General features: G+C 36.7%; 1 protein-coding gene across 2 annotated transcripts in view; it reads right to left on the reverse strand.

Moving 5' to 3' along the window:
* vcla (vinculin a) overlaps positions 1–20,152 on the reverse strand; it is a 187,622-nt gene that overhangs the window by 91,810 nt on the left and 75,660 nt on the right. For both annotated transcript variants that reach the window (XM_051922957.1, XM_051922958.1), the window contains exon 2: positions 123–193. In XM_051922957.1, the coding sequence (XP_051778917.1) occupies positions 123–193 (71 nt within the window). The remainder of the gene's footprint in view (positions 1–122; positions 194–20,152) is intronic.

A 20,152-nucleotide genomic window follows, 5' to 3' on the forward strand; every position in this document is an offset into this window, starting at 1 on the left:
CAAAATTCTGAACAAACAAACTCAAAAAAAAAGTATTTCTGCAATAGCACCACTGTAAATATCAACTTTAAATAACAATCTAATCAGTCTGTGGGATAAATTGTATTAAATACTGTACTCACTTAATAAAAGCAGGCGGCATGTCCCTTTTCATGATCTGGTCCTCTGTTGTCTGAACAGTCTCTTTTCCAACCTAGAAGAAAAGAATTTTGATTTTTCTATTAACATGTAACATTAGTTAACTTAGAAAAATTCTATAGTAATGAGCTTGAATGTTTATCAGGTAGCTTCTAAGTTGCTGTAAATAAAAATATAGGCTAAATAAATAATTACAAGGTGGAGTAAGAACTTAAGAATTATAATATTTAGTGCATAGACTTGTTTCACAAATGAAACAACTAAAGATATTACATCATCTGGCCTTTATGAGCAAAAAACAAGCAAAGCCGGTAAAATATGGCTGTGATCAATGCATTTAAGCATTCACAAGTTTCTTACGTGTATTACAGGCAATGAAAAGTATTCCAGGCTTTAATCATGTCTCTTTGTATGCATAGAAAATCCCATTTCTGTGAAGAGCTATATTTTCAAGTGTCACATTCACTTGAGATTTCACAGGTGTCCTTTAAGCAACAGTACACAAGTCATTATAATAAACATATTTATAATAATAGTATAAATATTAAAAGTGCATGAAGTTCAAACTTACATGGAACACTAAGAATTACACTACCATTCTACATTGATTTTTTTCCTGGAGAAAACTGCAGGCACATTCCTTAGACTTGCTGGACCTTATTTCAATGATGAGGGGACTGACCTTTTGCTACTATCAGTTGTTAAATAAGGGATGCACACAACACTGGTAAGGTCCTGTGTATTGCAGAACATAATATAATAGTAAAGCCCTTTTGCAGAGATGTTCAAGTTAGTGAGCACTAATAAGTCACAGGAGCTATTTAAAATACCTATTAATAAAACATGAAATCCATAGTCTTAAGCGTAAGACAAATGGCTTTATTGACTTTGAAAAAGGGAAAAGAAAGGTGTGTAAGGTTATTTGATAGAGAAAGAAGTTTAAAATCAGACAAGCTCCCTTTCACAAGCCAGACAAAATCAAACAATCAATCAATCAATCAAAACTGGCCAAGGCTAGGTTGTGAACTGTAGCACTAAAGCTATGGAGAAGCTAGTTATTTGGGGAGAAAAAAAAAGGAAAAAAAAATTAACGTTTTATTTGTGAGAGACACTAAATGAGTGTACGTTATTCTGCTATTACCAAGTAAGGATATTGTATTGAGTAGCAATGTGTGTGGCCTGGTGAACATTTTTGACAAACCAGATGAAATGCAAGACACATGACCTCACCTCTACACAGCGGCAGCTCCCAGTAAAATTCTTGGCAGAGGACACTGGATACTTTGGAAGGGTCATAATGGCATGAACAGAAGGTCACACCCAATTTACAAAGTAACAAAAAAAATGAAAAATTGTGAAATATCTTCACCTTTGTGAAGGTCTTCAGGATATACAGACTATAATGAACTGATTTAGAAAATGCAAGTAAACAAATATGAAATTAATGTGTCCCTAAAGAAGGAGGTGTGAAAGGACTTCAGTATTAAGCTGATGAGTGAACAGCACAAACATAGGAAAAAGGGCAGAAATAATGTTCTAAGTGTAGTGTACACAATGATCAAAAAAAAAAAAAAAAAAAAAACACCAGGGAGACATATCTATCTTACTGTGATCTTTACAAAATAATTTTAAGAACCTTCCACAGAGTAGTATTTCTTTTTCTGAAGTACTTAAAGCATATTTTTTTAGATCAGTCAAGAAAGAAAAAAAAAAAAAAAAAGGAGGAAATGCGTGGGAGTAAAAAGGGTAAAATTTAGAACATATGAAAATGAAATATTACAATAAAATAGGAAAACAGCTGTTTCAAGGGAAAGTAGTTATACTCAGTAATCATGGTGCCGGAGAGTGGCAGTATGTTGCATGTTGGTTAGCACAGGGAAGTAAGAATTTCACTGTACATGAGACAGTAATGGCACTATAAACCTTTACTCAGTGACTGTACTTCTATTACTTCAAGATCAGAGAGTCTACAAGATGAGACCCCATTTCCCTCCACTCCCTGCCTAGTTTGTCATGACCTTTGCATTCCAGATAACATAATAAATTTACATCAAACACAACCCAGAAAATAATATTTTAGTAGCTGTAATTGCATTGTCACATTCAAAGACTAGAGTACAGTAAAATTCTAACTTGAACAGCAGCACAGTGATTGCACTGCTACCTTACAATAAGGAAACCAGGGTTCATGCCATAGGCATTCCCTCTGTGGAGTTTGCATGTTTTCCCCGTTTTTGTGCCAGTTTCTTCTAAGTGCTCCAGTTTCCTCCCAAAGTCTAAAGACATGCAGATTAAGTGAATTGGTGATGTTAAATTGGCCTCTGTGTGTGTGTGTTCATCCTGCAATGGTCAGGCATCCTTGTCCAGGTATTGCTCCTGTCTTACAAACAACTGATAATCAGCTTATGAAAATGGACAGATGGATACTTAGAAGCCTTTAGTTTAATCTCAAAAAGACACTTAAACACTGTGCAAATTTCCATAATAGGTCACCCAGGTACTATCTTTTACATATCAACCAATTTTCTTAACCTGCTTATTCCATTACTGGTGAAACCAGAGCTTATCCCAACATGACTGATATAGCCAAGAGCAACTTTTGTTGGGGCACTAACCTATACTAACTCACACAAGGCCAATTTAGTGTTATTAATGATGTTCACATATTTGTTATGTGCAGTGCCGGATTAACCAATAGGCACATGTAGCATATGCTACGGGCCCCGCAATTTCGGGGGCCCCCAAATGGTGGACCCAATATTTAATGAAAAAGTGTAGCATTGAAAAACTGGTCTTTAAAAATATTATCTTTACGTTTTTAAACTGTAAATTTCTTACACAACAAAACTTTAGGGGCCCAACACATAAAATTCACATAAATATTATAAGATTCTTATTATAATCGAGAGTAAAATAATTATTTAGTCCGGTTTGAACTGTTCAGAATCTAAACTTCAGATGATGCAGACCAAAAGGGCCCCCAAATTTGAAATGTGCTACGGGCCCCGAAAGCTCTTAATCCGGCCCTGGTTATGTGGACTGAAGCCCAAAAAGTAACAATAAAAATACACAAACAGAAACCAAGTCACAGTTCAAACTTAAGTTGCCTGCATAAAAGAATCAACATTAAAAAAACAGGTTTTGCTTAAACTACAAGAATTTCTTTAAAATGCCAGCATGATTAGTAGATGCGATTGTGGTTGTTCACATATAGATGAGCACATGATAATGCCTAGGGGGAAAAAATCTATCCGTCAATCCAATTTAGGGTGTTCTAATTACTAACTTTCCTGTAAATGATACTGACAGAATAGCTGAGGTAGAAATTAATAATAATAATAATAATACATTTTATTTATATAGCGCCTTTCCCATGCTCAAGGCCATCATTTAAGCATCAGCTAAGGGCCATTACTTATTTTACCTAAAAATGAGGAATTCATTACAGAAGACATCGTTGTACCATTCAGTGATAGAAAGACATGTCAATTGGAGAGACATTGTTTAAAACTGGCATGAAGGAATCTCCATTTCAAAAACAAATAAAATTTTAGAAATGAGAAGTCCATTCAATCCAGAAGGTTCTAAGTAATTGGGCACAGCTAATTGTGTGAACTATCAATTCCTAATAATAATTCTTTACATTTATATAGCGCTTTTCTCACTACTCAAAGTGCTCTCCACACAGGGAGGACCCGGGAAGCGAACCCACAATCTCCTTACTGCAAAGCAGCTGCACTACCACTGCACCACCTGTGAGGTGCTGCTTCAGAGCAATTTCTGCCCTCCACCACAGTTTTCTGTAAGTAATTAATTATTTAGCACGAAGAACTCTTCAGACATCCTCTTTCATACCTGCTTAATCCAGTTCTGCTAGAGAACATTTTATAAATTGTAGATCTCGTTATTTCAGGTGACCCTGAAACACAGCTTTAAAAAAAGGACATATTGAAATAGCACTACCAAACTACACTTTATCCAGAAAATAACAGCAGACACAGCAGAGACAGAGAGGTGAGACCTTACAAATAATTTTACAAAAAAAATCACAATAAACAAATACCCCATCATATAATTAGTTTCAAGTACTGTGTAGACTACTTTATTCTGTTTCAAATTTCTCACATCAGAACAAAGTACATACTTATTTGATGTCCCATAAATAAGGGACAGCAATTGAAACCTACATGGAACTAAAATAACAATTATAAAAAGTAGTAACTTTTCTACCATGCTTTTATTTAGAGTGTTGTGAAACAGACAACTTTATTTGGGATAGAAAAAGCTTTAATGTTTAGTCCACATTGTCTAAATGTACTTTCCTTCGAGTAAACACTTTTTTGCAGTTCAAAAGTAGCCTATTCTGCTTTGTAAAATTAGGATTTTATATGGCTCTCACTCTATATACCGTTCATCTTTCATGGGCTTCATTTAAGCTTGAACCATTTAACACAAAACAGTTCAAAGCAAAAGTCAGCTCTTCCCCATTATGGTGAAAGACTGACAATTTGCCCAATATGAGCTGGTGCATTCCAGAGTTAAAATTAGCAGTCAACACCTGTCATAGACGCACAGGCACTCTCCTCCCAACCAAGAGGAAGTGAAGCGTAGGACATTATGTGCAAAACTGAGCTGCTTGCCACTCAAGGAGGAGGCCCCATCTCATTGCAAGAGGGGCAATCATGAATTCGTCTTGGCTCCAGCCAAAGTAAACAAAGCAGATTAGGAGAGCTACTGGGCTGCTCTTATTCATGACCTCTCCTGAGAGGACAAAATCCTTGAGTTATGATAACCCTTTGCTAAAACAGAATTTACTTTCAGTGAGAACATCATTAAAAGTCATTTTAGAAAGATTTTTGAGGTATTGAACAGTTAACCTAGATAACCAAATACTTCAGTACATGCTCCCATTCTACCTAAAAATAGACATGTTGGAGTCTCGCAGTCCTCTCATTCTAGCTTATGTTAAATAGTGCAGTGTATCAAATAACTTTGCAATCAAATTTTGCTCTGTGGGGTCATTTCACTTTTTTTTGTGAGCTATTTCAACCTCAAAAAAATAAGTTAAACTAAAACACCATGTACAGCTAATACAAAAAAAAGCCTCCGACATCGAGGAATCGCGAACCATTGCCAATGGAGGAAAAAGATGTTTGACATTCTTGCACTACATAATGAACTAGAGTATAGCAACTATAAAAAAATTCTACAAGATTTACAGAACATCAATCCATTCAATAATGAGCCCATTTCTGAGCAATTTTTGCAGTGTACAATTTCAACCTGGATTTACTAGTCAGCACATTCCATCTTTAACTTTTTCACATTTCCTAGTTACATTCTGAAATAGTGGAAACAAGCATATATCAATGGCAAATTTCAAATGTGGAAGTAAAAGTGTTATTTAGAAGTACTGAACCTATCATGTTGCACTAAACAACACCAACATTCATTTATATAGCACATTTTCATACAAACAATGTAGCTCAAAGCAACTTTTTTTTTTTTTTTTTTAAAACTTTTATAGCAGTAAAACATATTTCTGTGAATATGAACTTAAATGGCCAGGATATAAAAGACTGGCAACAAGCACTTATATTTTTGTAAGCATTATTTTAATAATATTTTTGACAAAGTAATGGTGACAAATAAGGTTTACTTTTAGTAATGAAATACGTCTATGACAAATTGCAAATTTTAGGTTCACATAAAAACAGGCATTATAGAAAAATACAAATTAAAAAAAAAGGGGCAGACCACTAGAAAAAGTTATTAAACACAAGTAAATATTAAGTATTATAAAAGAGACAAAATCTTGGTTTGTTTAAGATTTCCAAGAACTGCTCATGTTTATTTTCAGCAACATAAAAACCATGAAAGGGCTCTAATTTCTAAATAAAGTGATACAAGCCAGAACTTCTGCTATCATTATAGCCAAGCAGGAAGCAGTTCTGCTGAAAAGTTAAGTTCTTTATGCAGAAAGAGCATATGAATTTCAGGTCTCATTACATAAAGTGCTAAAAATAGGTAGTGGTTTAACTGAACTACAACATCTGTCCTACATCCGCTTTTTCTTCATATTTACTTTTACCAGTTAGTAACAATTAAGTAGCACACAAAACAGCAATCTACTGGTTGTAATCTTCATGTGCCTTCAGTGGTCTTTATTATATAGCTCGTTTCACTTTATAGTCACAGTTAATACTGTATTCCTAATTTCTACAACAGACAACTGTACTAGAAAACATTTACAAACCACTGTAATTATACACTAACCTAATATTAATGATACATTTCATGGCCTTCCTACCTCTCTTTTATAGTTTAATACTGGAAAGCACTGCACAGTGTGGTGAAGGTGGCAGAAAATATAACAGATACACAGTTGGCTGGACCTTGTAGAATGAATGTTCTAAACCCTACAGACTTCCAAGAATTTCAATATCATACAGTGAAAAATGTCACAATACCTTACTAGGGTCACAAATCTAAAACGTGTAAATGACAAATGCAGGATAATGCTAGTAGACATGAGACATTAGAAATAAGTTCCCAGATGGTAAATTAACTTTTAGTAGGTTGTTAATGCCAAGTGCTGGAAGTCTCCCCACACCAAATGAGACGCCCATCTTTATTTTGTGCACAATAAAGAAACCATAGCGCCTGTCATAAAAAAAGTTCCACTTTTTCCAAACTCTAAATGAAAAGTCTGGCTTTATTGATCTATTTTCTGATTTTCTTTTCATTTACAGGATTTCATGGATCCAAGAACTATCACAGGAAACAGCCAAGCACATACACTTACCATAATACTGTGAAAAGAGTAATCAATTAATATGACATTTGGGATATGGGAGAAGGACAGAATACCTAGAAAAGTCCCACTCAAAAAAAAATGCTAGTGCCTAGACTAGAAATCAAAACTCATGGAATCAAAGGTCATGGTCGTTCATAGCTTTAGACCAGCAGCAATAAGCACAAGATGTGAATAATGCCTTGATATGATGCCAGTCAGGCACTGGGCATACTGCACTTACTTGTTGTAGCTTAAAATGCAAGATTTTAGAAAGTAGGGTAAAACCATAGCACTTTTGAAAAACCCATGCTGAATTTGAAAGAGTGTGTGCAAACTATATGCAATTTTATCCTTGGTTTATCATCGTCCAAAAATAAACAGGGGGCTGTAAAAGACCGGTTAATTCAGTTATTTCATTTCATTGTGTAGATTAATTAGGCCAGTCGATGTGCCTGTTGAAGAAACATCTGTAAACATTTTTATTTTGAGTTGCTTTAAAATAGGTTTTAATATTAGGAATGGTGACATGCCAGGTGTCACAAGATCATCTTCTAGGTTCTGTTAGGATAGTTGATACTATGACAGGACTAGAGAGGGTGCTGTGACTTTACCTACTATTTTGCTCACAGTTCCAAGAAGGTGTCAACTAACTGTGCCTATGGAATCCAGAGCAAGTCCCACCTGTTGCAGATGGGCACCATAAAAGCAAACAACTCCTGGAAGGTGGCACCTCACTACAGTCAGATCCTTGTGGAGGATAGCGCTTCCAAGTGAGCCTACTACTGATGGGGAAACTGAACCCAAGGGCCTTTGTCATCTGATTGTTTTTTGTTATGCAGCCGCACATTTTCATTCAGAACCATTTCGCAACTTCTTGTTGTTTGTACCACTGGTCACACAAATTACAGCTGTTGTCCTGTACTTCTCTAATTAAAGGTAGCTTGCTTAGTATTGGAAAAAAAAAACAAACACTTTACACAAGCAAGCAAATTCAATCTAAATAGGTACCAATCTGTCCTCAATTATTAGAAAATGGTTTCTAATTAGAAACATAACTGAAGAAAATATTACACAAGACCACATAAATTTATATACAGTACAATCTCTCTTAATTGCCCTCGCATTAACCAGCAGGTTAAAATAAAATAAATAAATAAAAAAAAAAATTTTTAATCCTCAGTTCTTCTTTATATTATATGTATGCACTTCCTTCTTTCCTGGAAGGTGAGAGGGCTCCTACGCTCAGAGTGATTTCCGTTTACATATTCCTTTATGAATTTTCCATGGTGCCGCCTTCTATCTACCTGGCGGCTCCCCTTCTTCTACCATTGGGTTTCACAAAAGGGGAGTCGCCCTACCTGCAGGTGCAGGTGCAGCTGCCTTCCACACTGGTCCGGTAGCCCTCTGATCCCTGGCTACACCGGCCTCCATCCAGACCGAGACCTGGGTTCTTTCCAGCGGCCAGGGCGCTCACGCTCAACAGCCAGTCGTCTTCAATACCGGTCACTCCAGCTCCGTGATAGCTCAGCTGGAGCGACCGCTTTCTTCAGCCCCACCGAGTGTCAGCCAAACACTCATCAGCAGGGGTTCATCTTCCAGCTGCCTGCCTTTGCTTCATCGAATCTGCTCTCTCTCTCTCTCGCTCTCCTGCACCGGCTTTCCTCTATCTGCTTCCTTCTCCATTAACCTCCCGTTCTTTCCTGTTTTCCCACTAGCCGCCTCGCGCTTCTATTTATCACGGGAACGTGGATCAGATCTGGTAATTAGCAGTTCCCGGGAACAATTACGGATGCGGATGACTCCTCACCAATGCTCTTAAGCTAGGATTGCCCGCATCACAAATCCCCCGGGAACCGATTGGCCACGCATACTGGCTAAGAGTGCAGCAATTATTTATTTAAAAAGTGGCCTTTTTGACTTGAGCTGTGGACCCACTACACCACACTGTCCAGTCATTGTACGAGAAAAAAACCTGTGTGCGAAATCGTGGATGAAGCTTTGTGGATATGGTTTCTTCAGGAACGTCGAAGAGGTACAGTACATACCTTAGAAATATTTTTCTATATGAAAATTGGTATGCGTCGGATTAACCAGCCAAAATGGCAACAGGCCAAAGGTACAGTCCCAATGTGGCCGGTTAAGAGGGATTGTACTGTAATTTCTTTTCAGTATACTTTCTATGTGCTAAAATTAACATTGAATAAGCAAGACACAACAGGCCATTGCCAAGCCTACATAGCTAGTTTAGAAACAGAGATATTAAAAAACCTAAATAAAAAAGGAATTAATTTTGGAGGCAACTGTAGTACATCAGTTTGTGACTAAATCAAAGCAGCTGCCAACTCATGTCTCCAGAGGCCAAGTCTGAAATCCACGTGTTTTTTTTTTTTTTTTTTAGCAAAATGTACAGAAATTAAAGAAATTCTAGAGATTCTACCCTACTGAGAAGAAAAGAAATGACCAGCATCTATATTTGTCTAATTTTTTTTAAAAAAATTAAGCTTACTACAATTAAGTAAGCAGGAGCATTGAACCATAGAAATACTCGTCAAGACTTGATAATAGATATGTGGAATATCCAGAAACAACAAAAATATATGACAAAAAGAAGATGCCAAATTCAAGCAGAAATTCTAGGCAGTCAGTGGATTGGTTGCAAAGCTCACATACACTCTAGGACTGGGCACAAGCATCTGGAAAGCCAGACATCACATAATGTAGGCATGTACAGATCAGTTGGCAGATCTCTTCTGTCAATGGCTTTAAAACAAACACCACTGTTCAGTGCCAAAAAAAATCCACCGTCACATACCTATATGACTTAAGTAATTTGGCACTCAACCTGATTGCCATAAATTACTTCAAGCATTTGAAACATAAAACATATGAAATCAAGCATACTAGTCACAATGACTTGCTTCAGTTTGCCTATTGATATAAATGGAACCATGGATGTCAGAATGTTGATAGCCATCCAAGAAGCACAAACCGACCTCAATAAAACACATATGTAACAAAGCCATTAGCTGACTTCAGTTCAACATTGCTCACTATCATCTTTTTGAAGCTATCAGAAAACTTAATTGCCCTTGATATAAGCACCACTCTTCCCACAGCATGTAAATGAATCCAAGATTTTCTGAAGAATACACATCAAACCACCTCGCTCTAAGCACTGGATCACCTTCAGAGCTTTGTCCTCAAACTTTTGCTGTTTTCCGCATTTAAGTGTACTGGTACTTAAAAAATTGATTAATTCAATGATTGATCGATTGAATTAATCAATTAATTAAACATCAGTTTTACTAAATTCATAAATTTTCCTCTGGATCAATAAAGTATTTGTCTAGCTATCTATCCATCCATCCATTGTCCAACCCGCTGAATCCGAACACAGGGTCACGGGGGTCTGCTGGAGCCAATCCCAGCCAACACAGGGCACAAGGCAGGAACCAATCCCGGGCAGGGTGCCAACCCACCGCGGGACACACACAAACACACCAAGCACACACTAGAGACAATTTAGAATCGCCAATCCACCTAACCTGCATGTCTTTGGACTGTGGGAGGAAACGTCTAGCTATCTATCTAGGATTAAATCTATTTAATTGCCAGCTGTTACTCTTTACAAACAGAATTTTACTGAAATTTGTTAATTCTGCACCATCATTTAACGTTCTTAAAATAAAAACTATCTAGAACAGTGTTTCCCAAACTCGGACCTGGGGAACCCCTGTGGCTGCAGGTTTTTGTTCCAACCAGCTTCTGTTTATAATTGAACTCCTGGGCTAATTAAGTGAACTGATATTTCCCAAGTTCTGTGTTTAGGGAACAATATAGAAATTAGAAAACTAAGTTTGCTAAAAAAAATACTAAAACGTACCAAGCAGTTATATAGAAATACTGTACAGTAATCCCTCCTCCATCGCGGGGGTTGCGTTCCAGAGCCACCCGCGAAATAAGAAAATCCGCGAAGTAGAAACCATATGTTTATATGGTTATTTTTATATTGTCATGCTTGGGTCACAGATTTGCGCAGAAACACAGGAGGTTGTAGAGAGACAGGAACGTTTATTCAAACACTGCAAACAAACATTTGTCTCTTTTTCAAAAGTTTAAACTGTGCTCCATGACAAGACAGAGATGACAGTTCCGTCTCACAATTAAAAGAATGCAAACATATCTTCCTCTTCAAAAGAGTGAGTGTCAGGAGCACAGGCTGTCAGAGAGATAGACAGAAAAACAAACAAATCAATAGGGCTGCTTTAAGTATGCGAAGCACCGCGGCACAAAGCTGTTGAAGGCGGCAGCTCACACCCCCCTACGTCAGGAGCAGACAGAGAGAGAGAGAGAGAGAGACATAGAGAGAGACCGAGTTTGTTTTTCAAGCACAAATCAATACGTGCCCTTCGAGCTTTTAAGTATGCGAAGCACTGTGTAGCATGTCGTTTCAGGAAGCAGCTGCACAAAAGATAGCAACTGAAGATAATCTTTCAGCATTTTTTAGACGAGCGTCCGTATCGTCTAGGTGTGCGAACAGCCCCCCTGCTCAATCCCCCTACGTCAGGATCTGAGAAACTCAGCGCAAGAGAGACAGAGAAAAGTAAGCTGGGTAGCTTCTCAGCCATCTGCCAATAGCGTCCCTTGTATGAAATCAACTGGGAAAACCAACTGAGGAAGCATGTACCAGAAATTAAAAGACCCATTGTCCGCAGAAACCCGCGAAGCAGCGAAAAATCCGCGATATCTATTTAAATATGGTTACATATAAAATCCGCGATGGAGTGAAGCCGCGAAAGGCGAAGCGCGATATAGCGAGGGATTACTGTAATGTATTTTTTTCTTTTTAACAGTATTTTCATTCTACTTTTTTAGGTCTTCTAATTGTTTAATGAATCCGTTATTTACTAATTAGTGGGTCTGACTCTAAAGTAGTTGCAGCCTTTGATTATTCAGTGTTGTTAGCCTGGGTGTCTGCTCTGCTCGTTTTAAATTGTCATTATTAAGATACAACAAAGGGGGAAAAACTGCACAGAGAAAGGGCAAAGTATAATGAAATCAACAAAAGAGAGTTAATCATTTAAATCTATAGCAAAAGAAGAAATATTTCTAAATGTCTTATAAATGTAAAAATCATGCTGATGTGCTTTTCTGAATGTGGAATAAAAGAAAAAAAAACAGCTAATTAAATGAGATCAGTGTGATGAGGTGTTGTCACTGATTAGGAATCTGGTTGGAACAAAAACCTGCAGCAATAGGGGGTCCCCAGGACCGAGTTCGGGAAACACTGATCTAGAAGGCCACAATCTCCTGAAACTAGAGATAATCCAGTAGTATGTAACCAATCAATCACACCTTTAATATATTCCAAAAAAGCCTTAAGGGGAATTTCATCATCAGAGAAATACACATATTCTAAAAAAAAGACTTTGCAATCTGTTATTTTATTACTACATTTCACATCAAAGGTTTCCATTCACTACTGAATGTTTCTTTTTTTAAACTACCTACCCATGTACATTTGAGATTTTTAAGTTCTACCTGAAAAAAGACCACGGTTTGCAAAAGTGAATTTAATCATTCTTCCAATTATTGTAAGAGTCACATGACAAACACCTGGAAGAACAAAAGGTATTAAAATTATAATCCTGGAGTTACATGCACAACTGCACAGCAAACATTTAAACTAAGAATGGAACATAGCAGGACATTGTTGATGAAACTAAACACCTTCCAAGAGTTGTAAATTAAGCTGTTACATCTATTTAAAGATGAAAAGCTAAATTCAGTTTCACTAAATGGAACATATACAGTACAAAACAGTGAACATACTGAAAATAATAAATTTAATGATATTGTAGCTCATCTTGCTATAGAACCATTGGAATCAATGCAGAAAAGGCTACTGTTAGAGATTAATCTAATCTTGGTATCTGTGGGCATAGAGTGAAGAAGTAACCTGGTCATGGCCTCCAGGCTGGAAAAACAATTTAAAAATCAAATGTGATATTTCTGAGAGGAAAAAAAAAGACATCACATTTTATACCTTTTAATATTCAGTTACTTGCTGAAGGACAGAACTAGTCATATTTTACTTCATTTTTCACTGCATTAATTTTAAAGTCCCTGAAGAAAGGCTTGTAAAGCTAAGATCAAAACTTCACTCCTTTATAGAGTGTGCAGTTGTGTGTGCATTAATGTACAGTAATTGCAATTAATTTTTTTATAACACATGTGGGAGATGGCCGGCTGTTCATCCCGGCCAATACCCCCAGGCCACTAGATGGAGCCCTCCCTGTAGCAGTGAAGTTCCCCGAAGACCAGCTGGGAATTATGGAAAATGGAGTTTTTATTCCCAACCCTGCTGGACACTGTGGGGCCCAGAGGATGCTGCAGGGAGGCTCAAGGACTTATACCTGCCCTATAACCCGAAAGTACGTCATGATGACATGACCAGAAGGAACGACGTGCTTCCGGGTTGAAGAAAAGGACTTTTTATCTGACCCGGAAGTGATAAGGAATCATGGACTGTAGGATGGGAAACACTTCCAGGTCAGGGAATATAAAAGGACTGTGGGAAAGCCCAGACGCTGAGCTGAGCTGGGAGGAAGGGTGGCGAAGTGTCTGGGAGAGGAGGAGTGATTATTATTCTTGGTTATAGTGTATTTGTATGTGTAGTGTGGAGTGGAGGGTGCTTTGTGCACAATATTATTATAAAATAAATAATAATTATAGTTTTACCTGGTGTTTGGAGTGGTATCTGAGGATTCAAGGGAGCTCTAGCGCCCCCTACTCCTACACACAATAAATTTACCTAAAGTTGAACACATATTGCCAGCCATAAAGTTGTAGGAGTTCAAATCTCTCTATTATAAACGGAAATATTAAGACGAGACTTTTTCCAACAGATTTTTTCAAGTCCCATGAGACGAGACTTTTGTCAAGAGATTTTGTCAAGTCCTGCCCTCCTGTCAACCATTTACAACCATGCCCACAGTCCACTCACCTCTCATTCGTGTGAATGCTTTTGTCAGACACAATTCCTGCACTCTCAGCTCTTATAAATTTTTGTTTTCCTCACTTTAAGTTCCCAATAAAATAAGACTTATTATGTCCAAATCTTATTGATGAATTTCATCCCGAAGGGTTTCAACAGAAGAAATTAATACACAGGCAATCCAGGCACTGAGAAACGAAGTCAAACAAATTAACGCGAAAATTGTTGATTCGTTACACACAAATGACATGCAAAATTTTAACAGGCAAGAAGAAAGGTAATGTAGTACATCTTCCACGGATAACAGACACCAAAGGAGATATTGATATGCCATTCATATTAAAGCTTTTGCTATGACAATTAACAAATCACAGGGACAAACATTCGAAAAAGTCTGTTTATTTACTAGAGAGAAAGAAACAATATTCACTCACGGGCAGTTATACATTGCATTGCCACGATGCAAGTCCAAACACGGAATCAAAATTCAAATGCGATATTGCCGAAAAGTTATAATTTAAAAAAATTGTTTTTACTTAAGTTTTATAGTAAAAGTTTAAAAAGTATTTGCGTGCTAATTTCAAAGCCAAACAGAACGAAAATGTATAATGCAATGAATACCTCTAACGCAACATAAAACATAATTTTCTTCCAATTTATTACATTTTACTATTTTTTACTATGGTTAATTACTCACTGTAATGCAAAATAGTTAGTTCTACTATGCATATGTAACAATTCCCAAGAATGAAAGTTGCCCTTGCTCAAAGATCTGGGGAAACTGCGACCTATAGTTCCAGAAACACTGCTCAAGTAAAAAGGGGTTTGAAAGAAAGAAGAGATGAGCAAACAGTCTTTCAAATCTACTGGTTACTTCCAGTATCTAAAGTATTGAAATGCTAGTACAGTACAGTTTTAAAATTTGGGTTTTTCAGTACACCACACTACCCAAATGATAACATTTTATTTCTAGAGCAATTGATATTTTGAATTCTGTCACTTGTACGGATGGTGCTACATTCTGAATTAATTATTTTGCATCTGCTGAAATTAATTATTCTTCTTTGCACTAATATGAGTGTGTGCATATACGATAACACTAGTTGTCAGTTGCTGTGTCTTTATTTTATTGGATCTGTGTAACAATGTCTTATTTTTTGTACTTTCCTGCCGCAAAAAAATTTACCTCTGAAATAATAAGTCTACCTAACCTAACCTATTGATAACATTTTAGAACAGAAAAATGTCCATGAACTAACAGTAGGAAAGCAGGGACTGGGGGGTTTGCCCAAGTATTGGCCATTACTAGATAATAGCAAGCAGGAGGCATGTTGAAAAGGGTTAAGAAAGCAGCCTAATGCCAGCAGTCTCTAAAGAAACACACATCTGTGGCGGAGCGACACAGACGGGCACTGAGCAGGCTCCTATCAATTATGGAGAATCCACTGCATCCACTGAACAGTATCATTATTCAAAGTTATTGTCTGTTTTTACCTGCATTATTATTACTCTTTAATTTAATATTGTTTTTTGTATCAGTATGCTGCTGCTGGAGTATGTGAATTTCCCCTTGGGATTAATAAAGTATCTATCTATCTATCATCAAAATTAGAATCAATCAATATCTATTGTCAACTGAAAATTTCAGTCTCTTTATAAATAACTAAACAACACCAGAAAAATCTCTTCAGTAGCCCAAGACTGGACTACTACACAAAATTAAATTCTGTTGCAGACCAGTGAAATAGATATTTAAAAAAAAACAAAAAAAAACCTGTAGTCAGTTTTCCTTCCATTCCAGTTTTTTTCTACACTTGGTTCAAACATCTACTCCTGCAAGATACAGGGAGTTCATTTTTTTTCTTTTTATTTCAAATGTCACCATTTCCTTATACTGTATTTTCACTTCTAGTTCATCACATCCAAGATATTAACACTCCCAGTGGCTCCAGAAACAACAGCACTGCTGACTTTTCACAGACACCCAAGCATATTTTTAGATGAGGCATCAGCTTCTCCTCATTACACTTTACAAAGGTATTCCCATGCTGAATTTCATTTAGATGTTTTAGATGCATTTAGTGAACGGATCTCCAGTTATCAAGAATCATCTTATGATTATGCTGAAAGAAAAATAAAAAATTTTTAAAAAAAAACACTGAAAAGAGAGTGTTAGTTAATGCTATAAATTCAGGAGATTCAATACTACAGTCAAAATACGATAGGGATTAATACGGGAAACATGATTTGCAGTAAAAAGAAAGTACTGTTTAATTTTGTTTTGGGTAAACTCTTATTTAGAAGGTTTATAGTTTTATACGGTCAATATTGCTTGAAGTTTAAATGTTGGGAAGTGGGGTTTTAAATAATCAGCAGACATTCCCCTTTTATTAGAGTGTCTCTCTCTCTCTCGATCTCTCAAAGGGGGCAGCTTGTAACTCCTTTGCAAGCTACTTGTTGATTCTGCCTATTTCTGTCTATTGAAAAGGGAATCAAGTTAAAAGGAAACTATGGTTTGGGGTAAAACCAACGCACGCAACACAGAGTACAAATAGTTTTTAGTTTACAAACATGCATGCTCATTTCTCATTAGAACAAACACTAAGAAGTAAGTGGCCTAAGTAAGAGAAAGCTACACTTATAAATATTTATCACTTCAAAGATAATCCCCAGGGGGCAAAGAATGCACTGTCCACCAAATGTGGGATGTGCTTATTTAATATAGGAATAAAAATTTGATAAAAAGTAAATACTGTAAAGAAAAGGTAGGGAGCCACAAATAATGGTGACCACCAACTAAAATGTGAGATGGTAAACCTAAACTGTGAAATAAAACCACTTGCTCAATATACTCTTCCTAAACCTCTGCTTGGAACACAACAACGTATTGCTCTATAAAAGAAAAAGTACAAAAAAAAAAAAATCTAATGCATTCACAGACTCCTGGACACTTATAGTCTAAGAAGTTTAAATCTGTTTCAACTTGGACAGGAACAAAGAGGTAGGGAAATCCATAAGAGCACAAAGACTTTGGTATGTGATGCAACATTTTAAAAACTGTTATAATTTTATTTTAAAAAAGAGTAAACAAGTGAGATCAACACTAATCATCTACTTATATGCAGAAAGTAGCCTAGTTGCAAGTCAAGCCAAAAATGTTTATAATTATTAAAGCAAAAAGAGCTCAACCACTATGTACAGTATTATGATATTGCTTATTGTATCAACAATACTGTATCCTGAATCCAAAGAAAGCTCTTCTTTTCTTAACAAGTCCATACTGCACATACCAATAGCTCTCTCTACTTTATGACTGCCTGATGATAACTTCACTGTTGCTTATTTGCCTCTGTTATAAAAGCTGCCAATGCACACACACTTACTGCATTTTGAAGAATTCATTGTGCATGGAAAAATACAGAACACTTACATGAAAAGATTCCATAAACCTTTTTATTTGGTCTGTCAGAAGTTGCTTTGCTATTTATAATACTTGTCTTAGTTGTGTAATTTTGAAATATTGTATCAAAGTGACAAGGATACCATACTGACATCTTGTTTTCTCTGTAAAGCGCACTATGGTTTTCATCTACAAAATGACTAAACATTAAAACTGTGTTTACTCACATCCCTAGTGCTTGGTCAGTAAGGTGTCATTGTAGTAAAAATGTAAAATTATTTATTAGTTCAAGATCATCATGCTGACTTTGAGTCAAGAATCTACAATACATTTCTATTCAGCAATAAAACTAGCAAGTGTTGTGCAAGTGTTTTAAATAATGAATCACTAACGTACAAAGCTAATTTATCCTTGAAAACTAATACTATAACTGTTACATATCTGTGTCTGAACAAACCCAATCCAAATTACCGCAGAGCAGCTTCATCATTCCAAAGTATCTGGCATAGTTTTGTTTACTTAAAAGGGATTCTGCGCTGGATTTGTGTAAGCTAACACATAAAAAAGTTATGTTTGCACTAGGAGTTGCTCTGCAGCAATTAGAAGCAAGCCTGATCACCCTGAATGCACAACATAGCACATTCTCAGAATAACTTATTGGGCAAAAAACATTTGGCATGATCCAGCAGCCCTGGCAGCACGGTGAGGTGTACTGCCTCTTAGAGAAGACTGTGACAGATCTCTAAGGTTTTGTATCTGGACATGGGATTCTTTTCATGTCTATTGTATGTGGGTTTTCCTCCAAGCATTCCAGTTTCCTACTAACATTCTCAAACACACACAGAATACATTATTTGGTGCTGTCAGAAGGCTCCAGTCTCTCCTGCAACCCTAAACTGAATTAAGCAGGTTTGAAAATAAAGCACTATGTACGGCCCAGCCCAGCCTGCCTAAAATATTATCTGGCTCATGTATTTGATCCATATCCAGTTATGTAGTGAAGCATTTGTACATCCTGCCTGTAACTTTAAGCAAATGAAGTGCTATTAAGTATTAACAGAAGTTTAAGTCTGTACCAGTGTCCCAAATTAGTATCTTATCAATCATGACTTCATTAGAACACAGTCACATAATGCATATAAATTAAGGCTGAACGGCATGTCCCATTTTTCACATTTGCTACAATTAACATTTATTTGGCACACACTCCAAAATTACATGTTTCAGCTTTAAAGCATGAAAGAGTTTACATTTTTTTCTATATGAGATGATCAGTAAAACTGATGGCATCAGTTCCTACAGTAGTCTGTCCTACTTACTGATTATAGAACAGTAGGTAGCATATGCGCACAACTGTACAACTACTAGTCTACAACTTCTAGCACTTTGAGGTACTTTTTGTATGAAAATGTGCTATATAAATAAATGTTGTTGTTGTTGTTGTAGTCCTACAGGACTATGCCTTACTATTTGACACACAATTTGTTAATTCTTCAATACAAGGGCAAAACAAAACATCAACCACTTTTAAAATCAACATTCTCACTTGTGTCATCAGATCTTGCCTCCATTTACATTTTATCGCCCCCCCCCCAACTTTATGTATTCTGGTACCATGCCCTCAAATGTACTCTATGTCTGCAGGTGCATAGACTTATCGCGGAACGGGACTCTTAAGATGCTACAATCACTAGCTCCACATTTACCCAGGATAATAATAAAAGACTGTCAACAGTTTTTGAGTTTGTTTTTTAAAATCACTGACAAATATAACATTAAATATTTTTGGTATTTGCAATTAGGATTCTGCTTAGCAACGGTTATAAAATTAATCCAGGTGATAAACACCTACTCAAGCATTGAGCTGACTCTGGCATTTTTTCTTCCCAAGGTGAAGCTGTAAATGGCATGGCTATGGCCAACTGTATGATCCTTTCTATAAACATATGAGTTAAATATATGTAGGATTACTTCTGTTTTACCCTTAGATATAGTATCTACTGTATACTAATAAAAGGCAAAGCCCTCACTCACTCATCAATAATTCTCCAACTTCCCGTGTAGGTGGAAGGCTGAAATTTGGCAGGCTCATTCCTTACAGCTTACTTACAAAAGTTAGGCAGGTTTCATTTCGAAATTCTACGTGTAATGGTCATAACTGGAACCTCTTTTTTGTCCATATACTGTAATGGAGGAGGCAGAGTCGCGTATCGCGTCATCACGCCTCCTATGTAATCACGTGAACTGAAAACAAGGAAGAGATTTACAGCACGACTCAAACGCGGGAACAAAGGTAAATGACGGTAATTGTTGAGTGTCTTTTAATACTGTGTAAGCATAAATATTAACAAGTGCAATTAAACATGTGCATTTACGGGGTGACTTCTCAGGCTTAAAAGCTCACCTTTTATTAAAAAGGTAAATGCAAACTGTTTTCATTCTGAAGGGCACAAACCACATTGAATTTCCGCCGTTAAACGCGCAAAAATGTCGGTACACCAGATAAATAAGCGCAACATATTATCAGTTGTATTGTATGCTTACAATACATATAGAAATGTGTTAATTGTTAACTAATAGTATGGGATGGTGTTTTTCGACTCAGCTACAGATGCCGATGGAGACCAGAACTGCTTTGGAAAAATATGAACGCCTTGGGGCCGATCTGGAAGAAGGGAGCGCAGCGCCTTGATTTAAACGATTCCATGTCTTGGTGGGTTTGCGTAGCTTATTGTCAATATCTTTACACCTGTTTTTAAGACTTATTGACTGAAACGGGCTTTCACGAAAAAACTTAGGGCTTTGCTACAGGATACACCCT

The sequence above is a fragment of the Erpetoichthys calabaricus genome, chromosome 2 (genome assembly GCF_900747795.2).
Source record: "Erpetoichthys calabaricus chromosome 2, fErpCal1.3, whole genome shotgun sequence".
Lineage (NCBI taxonomy): Eukaryota > Metazoa > Chordata > Cladistia > Polypteriformes > Polypteridae > Erpetoichthys > Erpetoichthys calabaricus.